Source organism: Trachypithecus francoisi, unplaced genomic scaffold (genome assembly GCF_009764315.1).
Source record: "Trachypithecus francoisi isolate TF-2019V2 unplaced genomic scaffold, Tfra_2.0 Lachesis_group10, whole genome shotgun sequence".
NCBI classification, from domain to species: Eukaryota; Metazoa; Chordata; class Mammalia; order Primates; family Cercopithecidae; genus Trachypithecus; species Trachypithecus francoisi.
In genome coordinates, this window is record NW_022681455.1 from 56,576,418 (window position 1) to 56,597,961 (window position 21,544).

A 21,544-nucleotide genomic window follows, 5' to 3' on the forward strand; every position below is an offset into this window, starting at 1 on the left:
CCCAGGCTGAAGTGCAGCGGTGCGATCTTGGCTCACTGCAAGCTCGGCCTCCCGGGTTCACGCCATTCTCCCGTCTCAGCCTCCTGAGTATCTGGGACTACAGGCGCCTGCCACCACGCCCGGCTAATTTTTTGTGTTTTTAATAGAGACAGGGTTTCACCGTGTTAGCCAGGATGGTCTCGATCTCCTGACCTCGTGATCTGCCTGTCTTGGCCTCCCAAAGTCCTGGGATTACAGGCCGGCCTTTTAAACCATTCTTAAACTGTTCCATGACAGGCAAGAGAACACCTACTGGCCATCTACTCAGGTATGTGCGTGCATCAGAAAAGGGCCCAAAAGGAGATGCCTTTTGCCTTATATGTGACAAAATGATTCTTGGCAACATGCTGTCATAGAACTCCAGTCATGCTGCAGCTATCCGGTGTGACTTTCAGATATCTATCATGTGGCAACATGGCCCTTGGAGCCATTTTTCATTCCTGGCTAGAATGAACTAGATTTCCCCCCAAAATACACGGGGAAGATGCTGTAGAGCTGGAGAAGAAATGCCATACTAGGAGACTACAAATATTCTGAAACACCAAAGCTTTTAGTTTAAACAATTTGAAAATGTGGCTACAAAGCTTTCTACCTCCTTTTATATAGACAATCACAAATTTGTTCTGAGAGCTTAAAGATTATGCAAAAAGGCAAAAAACTCAATTTTTAAAATTTCAGCTCAATAACGAGCCTTTCCATACTATTTGATGCTATGCTAAAAACGTGGCTATTCAAATCACCTCAGCATAGAAATCCATGAAACATTTTTTATTTAAAATAATTCAGTGAGTAGACATCAGATTTCTGCCACAAATAAACCTTTATACAAAAATTGAATTCTACATACTTGTCTTTCTCCTGCTGAATCATTTAGATAAAACTCCATAAGATTCCCATTCTATATTAAAGAAAGTTAAAGTGTGGTCTCTAAAACTCTCTTTTAAATAAATACTCCAGTATAGTCTTCAATGACAATTCATTAAAAAGGTAAACAAACAAGATTAATAAGTATGTCACATATTCCAAACAATGATGTAATAAACCCTGAACTGAACTTTTCTCTCCTTTCTCTCTCTCCCTTTCTCTCTCCCTCCTTCTCTCTTGGGCACAAGTGTACACACACACACACACTCGTGCATATACACACATACACGCACACCATGGTTAGTCTCAGAGTACATTCCGTACAGATCTGGAAGAGCAACTAGGTTCAGAAGTCCATAAATAGCAAGAAATCTAGTTTTCTTTCTGACAGTCTTGAATGCGCTCTCACATAAACCCTTACAAAATTTTAAGCCATGTTAACAATTAAGTGACTGCTGAAAAGAGGGCTTCATGTGCCATTTCATACATGTTAAAAATGTGACGTAACTGTCGTTGTAAATGTGCTCCTCCTACTTTATCCATTTACAGTTACAGGAACAAGAACTTCAAAGGAGTTCCATGTACATAAGGTGAACAAAATAATCTGTCTTTACACTTCAGCATTTTTTCTTTTCATAGCTTTCATAATATTGCTATTTTGACACATTCATTATATTATACATTTTCTCCAAGCTCAATGGCTTTGTCTGTATAATCGTTCTCCCATATATTTCCACTCTGCATTTACATTCTAAATGTATAAATTTAAAACAATTCAATGTGTATAAATTGAAAACACTTCAAAAGCTTATTTCTATAACATTTTTAAATGGGAATTTTTTTCTACCTAGATGATTTATACTGCATATTTTATACAAGTTGTGATGTAATTAATGACATATACAATAAGTCTATCCACATGAGTCTTCTCACTATAACTCTGTATAAGAAGCAATTATGAGGTAAGCAAATTACGCAGACCAGAACACAATATTCTAAAATGCCTTAATCATGTAAATGTTTAATAGTACTAAAAACCACCATAAAAATCATGATTCCCTTTTAATGGGGAATACAATATTCTCTTTCACACCAGGCTTACCCGATGTTCTTCCTGCTGCTGCCTTAGAGTTTCATATTCAAGGGCTGGGGCAGGAAGCTGAGAGATGATTGATTGTGTTTCTGTCAGCCATGGCCAAAGTTCTTCATATGTTTCCCAGAATTGGTTAACCAGGGACTGTGCCCGTTCCAGCTGCAGATACCTTTCTGAATTAATCTGGCAGATGGTATCATAGTTCTTCAGTACTTTGTCCAGTTTTTTCTAGAAAATAAAAGGATGAAATGTTTAACTGGTCAGGCCAACAAGGACACACACTCCAGAGTGCTCTGTCCAGCACACTACACCTGGACAGAGTGGGCATTCGACAAATGTATGTTAAATGAATACATCAGTAAAAGCTATTCAGATTTTAATGGTTTATATGTACAAAAGTTCACTTTATATTAAAGTGCCTCAAGTTTTTATGAATAAGACACTGAGATTTCTAAAAACAACAGGCAAAATTCTCCAGTCATTCTTACAATGGCTTCAAGATTAGAGAACAAGTCTCATATGATTCTGGCAACATTTATTTTGCAGAAAAAAAACAAAGACTACCTTTTGCAAATGAAATTGTAAAAATTTTTAGTTAACAAAGTTAATTTTTGACATATACACATATATATGTGTGTGTATATATATATACACGTGTGTGTGTGTGTGTGTGTGTATATGGAGAGAGAAAGAGAAAGAGAAAGAGAAATGGAAAGAGAGGAATCAAGACAGAACATTGTGCCATAGTGCTATACACTGATTTAACGGGGTAGTCACAGTGATCTAGATTATGGTATAAATTATAGCAAAAACTAATAGCAGAAGATAAAGCACAATCATAACCCAAAAAACCACTCAATAACAAAGAAATTATTTCATGACAATCTGTATTTTTCACATCAGAGTCTTTACAAAAATAATAAAGATTCAATTACAAACAAGCAAATTGCTATTGTAGAGTATAAATAAATATAATAGTGCATATCATTACATTGTGCATTCTATTATTTTGTGTATGGTCTACCTTAAAAGCAATGCATACTCTTTAAAATGTGATTTTAGGCATAGAGATTCCTATATTTTTTTGCCATGGGATATCTTTCCTACCAGAAGCATGAATATACATCAATTTCTTTAGGCTGCTTAGATGTTTGAATATGAATTGAACATTTTTATTTGTAGCTGGTTTTCTGCCAATTTAAAGGATAATTAAAACTACACAAACTGAATGCTTCCTTAATTACTCAGCTCATATTTTCCCTAATAGTTTACTGTAACTTTATATAAAATGGATTTCAGCATTAGAGAGAGCCACATATTTTGGTTTTTATTAAGAGGTCCAAATGTCTCTGAAGCATATAAACAATAGTTGATACATATAAAAACAATAATTTATACTGATAATAATGGCAATAATACAGCTAACATTAACTGAATGCTTAATGCGTGCCAGTTAACCAAGGTCTCAAACCTTAATAGCTTTTGTGCCTATTCAAAAAGATTGTCCTCATAGTGATTCTCTTAAGAAATATTCCTTTTACTGTTATTCTATAAACTTGAAAAATGCCTTATTTAAACTAATTATTTTTGCTGCTTAAATGGCAGCTGTGGATAACGGAAAAGTGTTTTTCTAGGACTGAAAGCTCAACACCTGCTGTTTTTTCAAGAGTCCCACTACCAGTCCACAGACAAGATTATACCTTCATTGATTGCTTTTCCTCTTCACTGCATGCGGTCATGATTTTATGCCCAGATTTAACAAGTTCATCAATAATATCCTTGTGTCTCAAAATCTCCATGGTGAATGTCTGTGATTTACCAAAATAAAGACAAAAAATAAAACAAGAAATTGTATGACTAAAATGAAAACAATTAGGCGAGTAGTTAAAAATACCACGTTACACTAGAGGGGTCTTAAAAAGTAAATCATACAAGCACATTTTATAGACTTGGAGCACACCAGCAAATAATTTATATGGCAATTGGAAATGTATTTCTTCACCTTTTGAACTTGAAGCTGAGCAGAAGTCTGTTCTTGCTCAAGCCTGATGTCACCCAGAGACATCAATTTTTTCTCTGTCTCAGTAATCCAGGATAACTCAGCATCAGCTGCTTGGTCAAACTAAACAAAAGATAAATAATTAGGTCAGCACGTTCCTGTTCGTGCCAGAAAATACCAGCACGTGCCAGAAAATACCTATCTACTGTTCTTTGAAATATCCTTATTACACAAGTGGAAAATCTGAGCTCGTCTCCTCATGGCATCCTAAAGTAATTCATGATAATGACTAAATTTTAAAGAAAAGAGAACTTTCCACAGAGTAATTAAACACAAGCTTTTAAAACATGTTGGATTTATAGCACTGTATTAATGATTTTAGGACAGCTAGCACTGTTGCCTTCTTTTCAGGCAGTCTTAATAATTTGCACCTTAGGAGTACTGTCCAAATGTAACAGCTATGAAAGCCAACAGCCAGGTACCATCTTTTCATCATTTCACCCATCACTTCAACTCCTATGACATGCACCTAACATTCTGCTATCAAAGTACATGGTTCCTAGCAAAAAGAATAGAATATTCCCATTTATTTATTATACTATCATGTTTATAAATATGTGTAAATATACATCTCTATATACGCAGAGTATATCCCTAAATTATTCATGTATAATTTTTAAGCATCTCATTTAATAATGGCAGAAAACATTTTTAAGAGCATTCTTAAATATTTTAAGAAATATTATTTTCCTGATCATAACAGTAATCTATAACAGTAATTTATAAGTACAGTACAAATTCATAAAGCAGAGAAAAACATATAGAAGAAAATTAAAACCTAGAATTAACACTGCTGGTACTGTAGTGAATTTTCTTTCACAAATCAAGAGAGAAAGATTTGTAAAAATGTCTGGGATGACACTGTATAAACAACTTTATATCCTGCTTTTTCATTTGTTATGAACATTTCCCAGGTCATACTCCTTTAAATATGATTTTCAAATAATACCATTATATTCTAGCATACCTGGATTTTCATTTAAGTTTTCTGCATTTTCATTATTATACAAACAACCCTATAATGAAGATACTTGTACATAAATTTCTGTTGGCATTTCTAATTAGTTCCTTAGTGTAGATTCCTAAAAGTGACTATCAAGTCTAAGAGCATGAACATTTTCAATGTCTTCCATCAGATAAACCCTAGTGCCTTCCAGGGCGAAGCAGTTACCATAAATGGATAAAATGGGCCTGTGACACCACAGTACCGAAAACAAGTGATCACTAAAATGACCTCAGTTGGAAGAATTAATGACGAATGAACATTTTGGCTATTCAAGTCCAGTACTGCCAGATCTTCTAACTTTTCAAAGGAATCTGGAAATCCAGATAGGGTGGGAAAACAGGTAGTTGGGGAGAAAGATGGGTGGAGATAAGAAACTAGATTTTTTAAAATTCACACTTTTAAAACTCTCTGCAACACTATGCCAACTCATGGGAAGATGGAGTACATTAGCTTTTCTCTGTTCCTCATGATAAGCAAACCTAAAAATCCTAGGCATTATATATAAAACACATATAAGAAGATTCCGCAAAGTGGAGAGAAGAGGACAGAACTACCATGGAGCTTGGGCTGCCAGGAAGAACACAGTGGTGAGTTCTCTGGGATTTTCTTTTTGCCTCACGTATGTAAGACTAAATACTAGAGAAACTGGCAACCACACAACACTAATGGGTACAAAGTCCCAAAACAAGCCTGCTCTCTCTAGCCAAAGGACCAGGAAAGGAGTAGTGCAGCAAAACAGACAACTTTTAAACAATAACCACTCTATTCCAACCAAACACTACAGAAAAAATGGTTGCTCCATTCACACTCATGCCAAGAAAGGACAAATGGGGGCCTACACTTCCACCCTTGTAATGCCGTGACAAGGTCCTCAACACTCCAGCTGGGAGATGTTAGAGAATGCCAAGTAGGGAGCCAGAAGTTTCATCCCTTCTGCCCCAAAACAAGGCCCAGACCATCGTATCAGTTGAGACCATGTGGGGAGGCTGGGCTTCCACCCCCACTAAGCAGTTGAACTGCCCCTCCCTCCTCTCCTCTGGGGTGATGTCAGAGAAGGCCTAGTGGAGAGTCAGGATCTCACCACCACTCAGTGTGTCACCATCACGGCCACCCGCACTGTGGTACCAGTAGAGACCACATAGGGAGCTAGAACTCCCACTCCCACCCAGCAGAAATGACGAGCCATCTCCTAGGTGTCAACAGAGGTTGAATTGGGAACCTAGACTTCTACCTTCATCTAGTAGAACCTCCAGCTTCTTCTCCCAGAGTGGTAACAGAGGAAGGCAGCTAAAACAGAAAGCTTAAGCTCTAACACTCATAATATCATATAAGAGCCAGGAAAATCTCAAACTGAATTAAAGAAGATAATCAAACAGATGGCAATACCCAGATGACAGACATGTTAGAATTATCCGACAATAATTTTAAAGCAGCCATGATAAAAATGCTTCAATGAGTACTTATGAATGTTCATAGTTGAAACAAATGAAAAACTAGAAGGCTTCATCAACAACATAGAACATCTCAGCAAAGAAAAAGAATATACAGTATAAAGAAGAACCAAATCAAAATGTAGCACTGAAAAACGACTGAAATAAAAATCTCAGTGGATGAGCTCAATGAAGGGGACAGAAGAAAGAATCAGTGAAGGAAAATAAATTACCACTTAGAAATTGAAATTACCCACACTGAATAATAGAAAATAACTTAAAAAATAATTAGAACTGCAGGAACCTGTGGAACTACAACAAAAGTCCTAATATTCATGTTGTCAGAGTCCCAGAAGGAGAGGAGAAAGAGGTTGTGACTGAAAAAATACTTGAACATTCTTGAAATGATAACATTATAGAAATGGAGAAAAGCTTTGTGGTTGACAGAAGTCAGGGAGGATAGGATGTGATGGAATGGGTATGGCTCACAGAGCAGCATGAAGGATTCTTGTGGTGAGGGAAATATTCTGTATCTTGACTATATCAATGTCAATATCCTGCCTGTGATATTTTACTATAAAGATGTTGCCACTGGGGAAAACTGAGTAAAGGATACAATGGGATCTCTCTGTATTGTTTCCTACAGCTGCAGGTGCATTTACAATTAACTTAAAACAGGTTTAATTTTAATAAGACATTGTATGCCTGTATCAAAATAACTTATGTACCTCACAAATATATACATCTACTATGTACTCATAAAAATTAAAAATTAAAAGAAAATATATTAAATTAAAAATTTTTAAAAGAAAAACAACTCTGTGGGTAACCTCTCACCTATAAGTTCCTATTTGTGTTTGCTCTCTTCGATATATACTGCCCAATTGCCCTTCAGGTAGAATGTGCTAATGTACACTCCCACAAGCAGTGTTTTGCTGTAACTTCATCAACGTGGGGTATAATTTATTTTTTGACATTGAAAATTTAATATTGTTAAGCTTATAGGTAGACTTTCTGTAATTACAAGGAAATCAAGAAAGCATTTAAAATAATCTATCTTAATCTGGTTCAACAGTTTCTGTGATGTTATTTAATTTCAAATGGAGTTATTCATTAGCAATTATTGATCAATATGAAAACAAAAGAAAAACATTTCATCAACTAATTCAGCAGCTTCAGATGTGGAGAAAGAATCCCCACGAAAAACAAGTGAAAGAGTCTTCTATGTGGATTCTTACTTTTCAAGGCATATACAATAAAGCTATAGGTAAAAACTGATTATATGATTCACTTAAAGAATATAAAAGAGAGAAAAACAGTCCAGGCCTTTCTATCTGAGGGCAAATACAGCAAGATATCTGAATAAAATTTAACAGTTATGAATTTTTTTCTTGTACTGGTTCCTGAAAAAAACATAAAGTGACACCCCACCTGTTTGTGTTCAGCGGACAGTATTTAAATGAGTGCCCTCATAAAGAAAGTCACGCTGTGAAATATTAATATTCGTTTAACACTATATTTAAACTAGATTTAACACTATATCTAAACACTCCCGTATTTAAAAAAAAGATACAAAAAACTTTCCAGCAATAAACAGTACAGTGATACCAGCTAAGGTGCCAAAAGAGGAAAGCTGAAATCCAAACAATGTTTCTTTGATCAAGTCAAACATTTGCTCTGCTAAGAAAAAAAAAAAAAGACTTCAAGCAGATATTTCCCATCTGTCATTTGAGAAAATTTTTAAATTAAATTATCAAATATTGTTAAGTAACAAAGGGAGTAGCTACAGGATCTACATTAAGTAATTTATAGTAAGGCAAGGCATTTTAGGCCTATGACTCACTCAAATGACTAGTTAACGTGCATTTCTAACAGACCATAAAAATGGCTCATTTTACATGTAAGCAACATGGAGAGAAATATACTAGACCAAATCTTAGTAAATTTGTTTACTACTCATATGAGTAGCAAAATTTGACTTAATATAAAATGTTGATAATCTTGGCATCCATAACTACATTTGGGTAAATACTTTAATAGCATCAGAGGAGTCGAACCACCAACTCTAGCTACTGTAACTTCTATTTATAGTTGAATTAGCATTTCAGGAATTTTCTAAAAGTTACTGCAAGACATTTTAAGTAGCTACGTCTAAATATGCCTGAAAAACACTCTCTAAAACAGTAACAGCCAACATCCTACTGAGCACATTGTTCGAAGTGCTTAACATGCAATACCTCCTTTAATCCTGACAGCTGCATCATGTGAGTATTACCATTAACTAACTCCATTTCCAGCTTAGAAAAATGAGGTAAAGGGAAGTTAACTAATTTACCAAAGGTTACTCAGGTAGTAAATGCTGAGTCTGAGATTCTAACGAAGGTGGTCTGACTTCTGGACTGCCAAATATCACAACAGTCAATACATAATAGGTTTTAATAGAGGTTTAAGGCAAAGTGATAAGCAAACCTTAACCTCAAGGACACCCTTTTTACTCCCTTCCCCTGACTGGGGATCTTATCACTTTCTTTTGATTAGCATTTCCTCCCACATTGCTTCTCATTATTTATAATACAGCCCATATTTTCCCATCCACAACACCTGGAGGGTCTAAACAAATCTCATTTCCGTAGGAGATGTTTCCTTCTGGTCCTTTAAAAGAAATAAACAGGTGGTATTTTTCTCCAGGCTGGTTCCTAATGACCCAATGAGTTGTTTGCATTAACTGCACCCAAACCACCAATCCAAGGGCCTTTCTAACAGGGTTATTACGGGGCCCACTTACATAAGCCAAGCAATTAGAACTGCTGAAGAATGCTTGGGATTCCCAAACTTGGTGAGATATACATATTTTAGCAACTACTGACAACTGTACATTATAAGAAGCAAAGGATGATGAATTGCTCTAAGGCTTAAAGAATCAAGGTAGTCCGAATTCAGAACCCAAGTCTGTACATTTTTCAAGCAAAAGTGCCTTTCCCCATTTCCACAAAGCTTGTAGAAAGAAAGCAACAAAGATATGCTACTCTGCGTAGGTTTAAAATGCAGAAATACGTAGTTTATAACTCAGATAATGGTATGTATTGTAAAAGGGAGGCAGTTTAGCTCAACATCATTATTTACTAAGCTGCCTTGTCCCATTCAGATTTTTCTTAAAAGTAATGAATAGACCCAATTGCTTTAAAAAATAATACCCTTTTCAGAATATCAATGCCTGCAAATCTAGAGTGAGACTTGGGCGCCTGGTGGGTGGTATCAGCAAATGTACAAGTTCTTACTCATTCACCCATTACTGAGGCTTTTCAATTATTTCTCAGATAATAACAAATAGGACCTTCACACCTATATTATGAAGGTTCAATAGCATATCTTTTCAAAACTGTTATTGTGATATAGGATTAACAAGAAAATCTAACCCTGTCAAATCAAAACTTTTTAAAAACCTAAATTTATACATGGTGGTTACAAAGTATATGCTAATTAGAAGATATCTGTATGTTCCCTTCTGTTCTCCCTTCAAACTTTTAAGTCTTTTCCATGTTTTTCTTGACATCTTCCACACTGATGTTTGAAGTCAATACATTCTGTGGTTGTGGCTTCACAGTTGACAAACTGTTTATGCTTTTGTTAAATTCCAAAAAGCAGGTTGGCACAAAGGAGGTATATCTGTATACATGCAACCTTAAAACTGGGAAAAAATATGAAGTATCTTAAGAGATATTTCTGCTCAGAAAACAGAACACCTAGTCATTTAAAATCTAATTTAACTCTCCCTGATTTAACTGGGAGAAATCATTAAATCTAAAAATTTTAAAATTGTGAAGTATTAGTTAAGGCACATGTCCTTACCCCATCACGTGTGAGTATTGGTAGGCTGGGGGCAGGGGTTTGGGGGAAGAGTCACTGTTAATAAATTGCATATGACTAAATGTGTGTCTAAAAAGGTGAGCTCAGGTCATACCGTGTCCATATTTCATACGGAGAAGAGACTCAGAATGGTAATTTGCTTAAACAATATAAAACAGATAGTCCAAAATATGTGGCTAATATTCAGGTCTAAAGATACGTTTTTTTCATCACTCCTTTTTATATTTCATGGATGTACTGTTATTGGGTAAAACAGAAAACAAACATTTTTTATTAAACTGTACTCTGGTCCTAATTCCAAACATCTATAAGTAGGTAACCTTATAAAATATTTCGGTGATATATTAGCTCCTTTATAAACTTGAAATTATGAGTTTAGAAACTTATCTTTTAAGTGCGAAATCTCTGCCACACCAGGAAGACAGATACCTACTACTCTATTCCACCTACTACTCTATTCTTAGGGGTTTCCCTACACAGTAATGTTTTATGATCCTTCTAGTGTTGCATTCTCATCCTCCACAGTCTTTATAGCTGGAAATATTCTCATTATATACCTCTACTTTGTTGTAATAATGGAACCTGCAGATTGAAGAAGTTTAGAAAAAAATGGTTTACCACCCTCGAGGGTTTTTCTCTATATATAATTTATGAGGAGGCACAGCAGTGAGAGAGAATGAAATATGGATTAAATTTTAGTTGCTACTCTGCCACTTACTGCTCGTGAGACCACAGGCAAGTCACTTCATCCCCACGCAGGCTGTGTACGTTCCTCTCAGCTCTGAACATCTGTGTGTCTATGTAGCCTAACTGGAGGTATTTTCATTGGACAGACTTGCAGGTATTTCAAAGAAATGAAGATAAAAATACACACATGAACAACCAGAAGATATTAATGGCATTAAGATGTGTAATCTATTGGTAGTAAGATTTTTACTATATACATTGTCTTTCTCTTGCAAAAGGATTTTACTACATAAATTCTTCTCTCTCAAGAGGAAGACTGGAAGGATACAGACCAAATTGCTTACATATGCTTTCTTTCATGAATTTTTCTGTATTGTTTGAGAAAATCTTGAAATTTTAAATAAGGACTGATTTTATCAGAAAAAAAAACAAAAACAAAAATCATTATTTTCCTAAAGGATATATATTTTGGATTCCGGAAGACTTATGCTGACTTACTTTCCCCCACACCTTTGGAAAACATATGCAAAACCTTGAAGAACCTGGCCACAGTTAATGACCTTGACACATACCAGAGATTACTAACCAATGAAAACTCAATCTGTGACCGTGCCCTTATTACTGTCTCACTTTACTGAACCAGCCAACCATAGTCAACTTCTCAAGAAAATCTTACTCCCAAGAGTACAGAATAATTTTCTTGCTATTTAGAGAAGATGCCAGTTCTGAAACGTTCAAATACATTTCAGTGAAAAAAATATATTTTTCAATAGTTGAATAAACTTCACAAATAAACACCCTCATTTTCCTGTAATAATGAGGCACACAAACTCCTCTGTTTAAAAAGAGTCACACAAATACATTCCTTAAGCATGAATGCCCTCCTTCACAAAAATTTCTTAGGCAGGGCTTTTGCTATCACTATATTTCATCAGTTGTTGTGATCCTACAGCACAGCACTAAAATGAGGAGTGGAACATTATGCTTTAGAACTAACTATAAATTCCATTTCTATGGCAACATTAGAAAATTAATTTTGGATGCTCCCATAGAATCTGCTTGATTTATGCTTCTTGCTTTTGGCTCACACTAGTGAAAGCTTAGTCATACACCATCACAAACTCTGTTCTAAAGTACACTGCAATATCATACTACCCCCACACATAAACTTTGTAGTAAATCTGATGACTTAATGTAAATATTCTCAGAAATTTCAACTAAAGTTAATCAACACATGTATTATAAATTTCTATTTCCAGGACCCCACTCATTGCCCATAGTCTTCCCAGGGAGCTGTGGCTAAGGGCTGAATGCCTATAAAACTCTGGGAGTATACATTCTGCAGGAGTTACAGACAAATCAGAACCTATCATCTTTTCCCCCTTCTCTCATCTTCAGAAAAAAACTTCACATTACCAACAAAACTGCTTCCTTTTTAAAAAGAAAACTTTCTCTTTGCCCCAGCTTTCTGTAAATGAACAGTTAATACATCCTTACATAACAATTCACAGTATTTACTCACATACAGATTAGACTTAGTCAATACATAAAAATTAATAGCAGCAATATGCATATGTGTAGACAAAAGCATTTTGTTTGGAAAGCTGGGCGGATCTTCGCAGTGTCTGACTTGGTAAGGATAAATCTGTGAAACAATGAGGCAGATGGCTGTTAACAATGTACAGATTAGCCTTGCCCTGGTGCTCAGACGTTGAAGGAGCCCAGTCAACTTCTTTTCAAATCTACCCTTTCATTTTGGAAGCACAGCAAATGAATGGAAACAGTATTAACAGGCATCTTTGTTCAGGTAAAGGCTCTGGGAACAGCTGGAGAAAATTTATTGCCTAGACAACAAACCATTTTCCCCTACCTGCTGTGATCGCAGAATGGCAGCATCGATCTCCTCCACCTTCTGAGTGATGGTGTCGCTCACTAATCGGTAGCGTTCATTGTCCTCAGCTACCATTTTCTCAAGTCCTTCTCTTGCCCTCCATGGTACCAGTTCCAGCAAAGCACTGCTCACTTCATTAAGGGAGTCCAGTAAGGCTTTGTTGTTCTTAGCTTCCTTTTTCAGTTCCTGAAAACATACAAATAAGTAAGTAACACTTAAGAGCTTCAACAGACTTTAACTGTTCTTGGAGCTCAAGTCCTTTGCAGGCGAATAACGTGATGGTTTGCCCCACTCCCCCTTCCCTTAGTTTCAGTTAAGTTAAATAAACCTTTTTTATTTAAAGCTATTTTGCAAAAAGAAAAATGTTTCCTGAGAAGTTGAAAGAACAATTCATTTGTCGACATGGCAAGATTTTATCTTTGAAATTTAATATAAATATTTAAAATTTCAGAAGCAAAAACAAGCAAGTTAACATGTATTATTCTTTGCTTTCTGAGAACCTCTAAGTAATCAGGTAACAGAAAAGTAAAATGAACAGGATATTCCAAGCCAGAATTAAGTGACTCTCAAAATGAGGACAAACTGGCTTTAAATCATGACAGTAGACTCATTACAGGCTCAGTGAGCCTGACCTCACCAACTCTCTTTCACCCACATGTGATCATACTTCAAGGATGATAAAAACAGAGGCTGATATCTTGGAAAAGAGGAATGATTACCATGCAGTATACTACCTCTGTGATACAATTAGAAAACCCACCCCATGTTATCTTATAGAAATATTGGTATTCCAACCAAATTATGTGTATCTCCGAAACAATGATCATTTTCCTTTTTTTTCTGTTTTCATCATTCTTCCCTTGGGTAATCAACTATACTCCCAGATATAAGACTCTTGAAACAATTATAATATACTGTTTTCATTTCAACTTTTCATCTGGGCTCTTAAAAGTTTAAACAGTTGATCTGCTGCCAATTTCTATTGGGTCTCCACCCACCAAGGCATCCTTCAGCATATGTAATGACATAAGACAAATATAATTTTATTTTTGTGTGAATAAGACTCCCTAAAAGATAAAAGACTAATCCAAAATGCAGAAATCAGAGCTTACTTTTTGTCTCACTTGTGCTTGACTTGCTGCTTCTCCTTTCAGAACCTGAGTTTCATATGAAAGTAATTCCACCTCCACTTTGTCCAGCCAGGTACACAGCTCTTCGTGTGTGGAGTGCAGCCGCCTTGCAAGCTGCAGTGCCTGTTCCAGAGTCTTGGCTACATCAGTGCTCAATTTAGTAATGTCTTTGTACCTTGCTTTAATGGCTTCCAATTTATCTTGGATTATTAAAACTTCATCACCTAAAATTTCAAAGTCACGTTATTTCTTATGAAAGAAAAAAAGGCAGGGGGAGGGTTTCTTCAGATATTATGGAACACTGATGAAATTTTCTAGAGAACAAAAGGAGACATTTTTCTAAAGATAATCCTACTCAAGAGAAGCCCTTTTCTAAATCTTAATCTTTCCCAAGACTTCAGGCAAATCTAAATCACTCTGAAAATACAAATGTAGAAACTGGAAAAGGCTAAGTGTCTTTAGTTATGTGAAAAGCAGTACTTTTGTGTCTATCTGTAAGAGACTTTGTTTTCAAAGAATAGGGGTTAAAAACTGCTTGAGTTCAAATATTGACTTCATGCGTGGCTTAAAAGCTGGTTACTTTGGGCAAGATACTTAGCCTCTCTGCTCTTAGTTACTCATCATTACTCATCTGCACTATTCCAACAGATCTTTATTTGCCTCTACCTCATTTTTTGACACACAGAAAAATTGTGTCCTGAGCTTTAGATGTCTAGCTCAAAGCTCTTGATTCTACATTTAATTTCTTCAATACATAATAAATGGTACTTGCCCCTAACATATACATATTGCTGAACTGGATATAGGTATAGTGAAATTCCTATGGCCAAAGGAATCACTAAAACTAGTTTCCCTGAGTTGTCCTAAAAATCTCATCTAGATACTAAACTATGTATCAGTTTTCTCAGTGATTCAGACATGAAGAAATGCAGCCTGTGTATAGCTCTGCACATAGCCATACTGTGTGCCACTGCAATGCAATCTATCTTAAAAAGAAATTGTCTACAACCTACGTGTTCATCTGCCTTTCACAAGTGGAAAAGTAATGTGACTCTGTCCTGGGCTTCTCTGATGAGCTCCCGTGCCAAAGTGCTTTATGTTATGAGTAATACACACAAATTCCATCAAGAACTCAAGTGAGATCATGAGAAAAAAGTGAGATCATATCCTAACCACCCCCTTGATTGGTCTTCAAAGTATTCTCCAGAATGAAAGTCTTGGACTGGACCAAAAACTATAAAGTGTTTTGGTTTTCTCCCATCCCTAAAATATTTTGAAAACAATATAAAATGCTGACCACATGATGATTTGATTTGAAAGATATCTCACCTGTGGTTTGTTTAAGTAGTTCTAAACCATTTAGTAAAGCCTGATCTACATTTTGTTTCCTGAGTAAGATGTCCTCTTGCAGAACCTAAAAACACAGGTACCATTTTTATGTGGGGGGGAAAAACATTTAAGTTAGCATTAACATTAGTTAATCTCAGAGAACTTTAATTAGATTTCACAGAGACATATTTGAGTCAATATCTCACATTTTCAAATGTTCTTATTGTTCCCATGGTTAAACCTCTTCTTTTCACCACCAGGCCCCATGTCCCATGTTCGTCTACCATAATTCACAGCATATGCCTTTTCAGAAAATACCTAGGGCCCTATGAAAATGGGCTTTGTGGACGTACTGAAGTACTGGTTAATATACGTCTTTGTATACAACAATAAAATAGCAAAATGAAGAGTGAAATATCCAGCTAATTGAATAGAGCCACTCTTTTCTTTAAAATGACTTCATTAAAAGTAATCTGTATAAACAGTCTTTTTTGAGTACAGTGATTCATCAAAATCATCATAAACATAAAATGACACAGAAATAAGGACTAAGAAATGACAATTGAAATGAAAAAATAAGATAAAATAAAATAAAATAAATTAAAATACCCGAAGTTCAGACTGCTGCTTCCATAGCCCCTCAGTGCTGTAATCCTGGACTGAGAGCTTGCTCAGTTTGTCATGCACTTCATTCAGCCAGTTCATCAGTTCAACTTCATCTTCCCCAAAAATCTTAGCATTACATAAGGCCTGCTGGAGGAGCTCAGACCTGCTGTGACTTTTCTCTTGAATCTCAATGTACCACACTTGAGAGAAGTCTAATTTACTCTGCACCATATCTTTATCCTCCCTGGAGCTCAAAACCTTTAAGGACTGGCCAATGCTAACAGCCTGGTGTAAATGTTTATTGTGATTGATGATGTCATCTTCTAAGGCCTAAACAAAGTTTAAAAAAATAAAGAAGAAAAAAAAAAGAATGGACAAATAAAAATGAAAACATAAATAAAACTAAAGCATGACATGTGAAATGGATTTAGTTTGCAATTAAATAAAACAATAGTACATAACTCAAATTTATGTCACAAAACCACACAAGAAAAACTGAACCTCTCTAATGTGTGATTTATATCTTACTTTGTGCTGTGAAATTTGTTCCTCAAGTTTAGATGCTTGGGTTCCTATGGGTTCACAATTCACCAGCCTCTTTTCTATGGTTGTAAGCCACTCGTTCAGTGGTTCTAAGGTTTCATGAAATTGCTGTGCTACCACCGAGATACCTTCCAACTGACGGTTCCTACAAATGTGCCAAAAGGTCATTTAGTGATGAAGAATGTGTGAAATATTCAACAAAAATCTTCAGTCATGCTCCTGCAATCTATTCTAAACATTTTCTGTAGAAACTATCTTAGGTTAAAATTTAAATCTCTTAACATTTAAAGAACATATTAAAACAATTCTTCTGTTAAAAACAACTAAACTTGAACAACAGATCATCCTCAAGTTCGTGAATCTCATGAAAGTCTGAAGTAATCTTTTGTAACAATACTTCCAATAATTACAGTTATAATAATGAGAGCAATGTTATAATAATAACAGTAGCAATAGTAATGACAACAGGTAAAATTTATTGAACACATATTCTGTGCTAGGCCCCATTTTAAGTGCTTTATATATTAATTTCAATTGGAGCAACAGTTACTGAGATTGCTTTTAATCAAATGGTCAAAACGGGTTTCAAATTTTAAAGAGCATACATAGCTTCTTCCTCCAATGCTTAGTGGAATAGTGATTCCCTATTTTATAAAAGCGCAGTGTTAGGTTTACTTCCCAAAACCAATATTAATATTTTACGGATTAAAATATCACAAACAGAGGAGGACTATTCATTGGACTTTTACTGGCATTTTAAAATACCTTTGGAAACACGTTTCCTCAGTTGCAGAGGACTAAAGCTAAAACCTGTTTCCACCGCCCTCAGTATTTATCTAGGGCAAGCTATTGTTCTGGTCTGTATATGGAGTACCTGATTCACTATCAAATCCTGTATACATAATTTCTGCTGGGATCAAGAGATACTGTTGCCTCAACTTCTTATCATGTTTAATTTTCAGGGAATTACATGTTTTGAAAAATTAGCTTTCTATGAGGAAGAAGGGAATTATAGAAAATTGGCACGAGTTATTAAATGTAATTTCTATAACATCAAAATACACACATATTTTTAAAAACTTTCAGTTGATACATTTGATCCTAAAAAATGAATAAAATTACTATATTCATAATTACCTCTGGATTATCACTATCTATGACCTTTTTTACTAAATTCAAATATCCAATCATCTAAAATCAGTGGAAATAACTATTCTGTGATGGGATTTCACTTACTATGATTTAAACTGTCCACAGTAAATCTGGGCATGAATCATAACTATTACCAATATCCCTCAATTTAATATCTCTGTGAAGAAAGTTTTAGGAAAAGAAGACTATTTATGGCAATAAAGCAGAGATCTAGACATTCACTCATTTATTATTTTAATATTACTGAGAGTATCTCCCATGGCAGCCAGGGCACAGCTCCCAGGGCACTACACAGAATGGTTAATCTGTTGACACATATCAAAAGACAATATGAGATTTTTCACCTTTTTGGGAGCACTTCATTCTATGGCCCTAAAGCTATAATTAGTTATACTGTGTATTTGAAGTTTAGACAAATCCTTCTCTTTACTATTCTGGTTCCAAAGAAGGCGGGAATTTATGTAACATACTCATTCAAGTCAGTGATTCCTCTATTTTTATCTATCTTCAACCCAACCAGCCTAGGTGATGACTCTTCAATGTAGCTACTACTATGGTTAGTCAATGTGGCATCAATGCAGATACTGAAATATGGGTTGGGGTTCTGGAATAAAATTGTTGAGAACAAACACCCAGTGGAGCCAGGCTCTAGGGTTCCTAGCCCTCATGAAGTTAGAGCACCCTTCTACCTTCTTTGTTTCTTAGCTCCCATTCCCCTCTAAAACTTAGCTTAACTGTCATTTCCCTGCCCCTAGGCTAGGTTATTCCTGTCATATGCACCTATAGCAACCTGTATTTCTACTTTGAGACATGACATTTATCATTACTTCTCAATGACTATAAACCCTCTTAGACTGTACCCTATAACATAAGACCTAACTCTGTGCCTGATGCATGGTAAGCAGGAAGTAACTATGTAATAAACAAATGAATTAACCACCCCCAAGGGAAATGCTTTCCTTAAAAAGTTGGAACATAGAGGTGACAAGCCATTACCATTAGAGGAATGAGGAAAGAGGCACTACAATCTTTGCTATCTCTGTTCACATACATGATAAACACAGGAAAATCATGATTTGAAGAAAAGTATTACCGAAATACAAAATGTCAGTTTTGTAGACAGAGGCCACTGCTACTCTTTCAAAAGAACTGGAAGTATATAAGTTACCTTGTTTCAGCTTTATTAAGCAGTGCCTCCCATCTACTATCCAAGAGACTGAGCTGTTTCAAAATTTTCACTTTATCTGCAGGCTCTGCTGTTGTAGCAATTTTTTCTCCTTCTCGTTTGATTACTTCCACCGTAGATTTGCGGTCATCCAACAATCTTTGAAGAAGCTTGAGACAAAACATTAAATATAAAAAAGCAAGGGAATAATTATATGAATATAAAGTAAAACGTATTCTAAGTACCTCTGAAATATGACAAAAATGTATTTTGTATGTATGCACATATGAAAGGATGTGAAAAGTGGGATTTTAAAGGTAATTCATTTGTCTAATGATTTATTACTATTGGGTCAGACACCGTGGCAGGGGCTTCTCATAGTAGACAAAACTAATATTGGTAAGGCCACTAAACTCATTATTAATTTTTTAATATAGAATAATATGGTAGAAGGTGCCGTTTAGGATAACTCCAATGAATCATGAAAAAAGTGCAAAATCTCCATTTTTGTAATGAAATAAGAATGCCTTAAACATTCAACTATCTGCCCTGTCAAGATGCAAAAGGTTCCTATAAATCATTACTGTTTTCAAAACCCTTTCCCAAGTTAAACAATCCATTATAGACAAGGAAGTTAAGACTCAGCCCAAGTTCACAAGTTAACAAGGGTAAAACGAAACGAGAGACTCTTGGCTCCTTTTACCAGGTGGGACTGGCTCCTAAAATCTGTGTGAGGCTGCAAACTCAAACAGCTTTTACACATCATTGCCAACAGGAAGAGAGGGCAGAAGATGTCAGAAATCTCCAAGGCTGGCTAAATAAGACTAATATTTCAGGATTTAGCACCAGAAACAAAATTCAATTTGATTTTAAGTAAACATTTCAAAGTACCTGAAATGAAATGTTTGTTGTAAGAAGCCTTTTACCTTGCTCTAATCTAATCAAACAAATAGCTCATGAGCAACTGCTGTGCACAGGCACTGTGCTGCCAGCAATGAGGAAGGCCTAAGTGTACAAAACAGTATGCTTCACTGCTTCCTTAATGATCCTGACTGATAATTAAGGATTAAAGATTTGACAGTTACCCAGAAGTAAAAAGCGAACAGAGTATTTTGAGATCAAGACCACCAAGGCAGAAGGTAAGAGGAACTTGTTTAAAGAGAAGGGTAAGACATACAAACTGTTGGCACAGGTTTTTATATACTAAAATCATGATATAATCAAAGTACAACAGGTGCTCTGGCAGCAAGAATTAATTACTTTGATACATTTTAATAACAAAGCTTCTAGCAATTAAAAAAGCAAAATCAATTAATAGGTTTTGTCGGCTAAGCATCATGACTCTGGGAGTTAACTTTAAATTGTGAATGGTAGACATTGTATTATGCAAAAATCACACAAATGCAATGTGTTTCCAGTTATGTTTCCTTAAATGTTTCCTTAATCCTTACCTCTAAATCTATTTCTAATTGGTATAGTTTCCCAATATGCTGAAGTTTTCAAAAACTTTTAGGGAGACAGTATTAAATGTAGAAATTAAAGTAAACAGTAAGTCTTAAATACAAAAAAGAAATTGAGGGTAAATGTGGAATTTTTGTTTTTTCCATTTTTAATTGATGAATAATAATTTAATTTATGGGGTGCAATTCGATGCTCTGATATATGTATACACTGCGGAATGATTAAATCAATCTGATTGACATATCCATCACCTCACCTACTCATCATTTTTTTTGTGGTGAGGACCTTTAAAATCTATTCTTCTAGCAACTTTGAAATATACAGTACATTATTATTAGCCATGCCAAATGAAATAAGCCAGGCACAGAAAGAGAAATTTAAAATGTATCTTTTTAATAAATTTTTTTAAAATGTAAAATTTGTAAAAATGTCTTCAAGTTTTAAATTAAAGTAATTAACATAATCCACCCACTTCTTTCTAAAGTTCCAGAGGGGAGCAACCTTACCAGGACGCCATGCTCTAGGATCCTTCCCACATGTCATTTCAAGTCATGGCTGGCTGATTACTACTCAAAGTAGTATTAAATGCTTCATACCTGACCATTGCCATCAGGGGCACAAAAACTATCGTGTGGTCACTCTCAGGAACATATCATCCCTCTGAAGACCCTATTTTCCCAAATTGGCCCCATTTTAGTAGTGTCAAAAGACACAATGGCACATTCCTCAGCATATATGAATCAAATATTTGTCTCTTTAGTAATAGGCTGAACCAAAAGAAACTTTCAATATTTAATATATAAAAAGACAATTTCATAGGGATCAACCTAATATGTAAGGGAACAATGATATTTCCATACAAATGCCATCTTGCCAGTGAGGCCTTCCTTGATGACCCTATTTAAAATTACACACACACCCTTCCTCCATTCAAGCTCTTTGGGTCCCTCATCTTTGCTCTATTACTTCCTGATGCCTCTCCCCCATCTCTGCTTTATTCATCACTTGCTAACTTGTCATCATGCATTTATTTACTTTACTTATTGTCTCTCAATCCTGCCACACCCTTCCCACTTGGTTTCGAACTCAATGAGAAATTTTCATCTTTTTTATTCAGGGATATATTCCCAGCATCTGGAACAAGGCCCGGCCCATGGTAGATGTTCAATAAATATTTGTTGAATGACTAACAAAATAATGTCTACAGCAGCAATAACGGGTT

At 35.4% G+C, this 21,544-nt stretch overlaps 1 protein-coding gene across 19 annotated transcripts in view; it reads right to left on the reverse strand.

The window, feature by feature from the left end:
• DST (dystonin) overlaps positions 1–21,544 on the reverse strand; it is a 506,627-nt gene that overhangs the window by 55,326 nt on the left and 429,757 nt on the right. For 16 of the 19 annotated variants that reach the window (XM_033217522.1, XM_033217521.1, XM_033217502.1 and 13 more), the window contains 9 exons: positions 18,865–19,031; positions 16,530–16,689; positions 16,005–16,331; positions 15,396–15,480; positions 14,049–14,290; positions 12,916–13,122; positions 3,999–4,118; positions 3,697–3,804; positions 2,006–2,224 (listed from right to left, as the gene is read on the reverse strand). In XM_033217522.1, coding sequence (XP_033073413.1) covers positions 2,006–2,224; positions 3,697–3,804; positions 3,999–4,118; positions 12,916–13,122; positions 14,049–14,290; positions 15,396–15,480; positions 16,005–16,331; positions 16,530–16,689; positions 18,865–19,031 — 1,635 coding nt within the window. The remainder of the gene's footprint in view (positions 1–2,005; positions 2,225–3,696; positions 3,805–3,998; positions 4,119–12,915; positions 13,123–14,048; positions 14,291–15,395; positions 15,481–16,004; positions 16,332–16,529; positions 16,690–18,864; positions 19,032–21,544) is intronic. The other 3 variants (XM_033217511.1, XM_033217518.1, XM_033217515.1) reach the window with 1 other exon arrangement.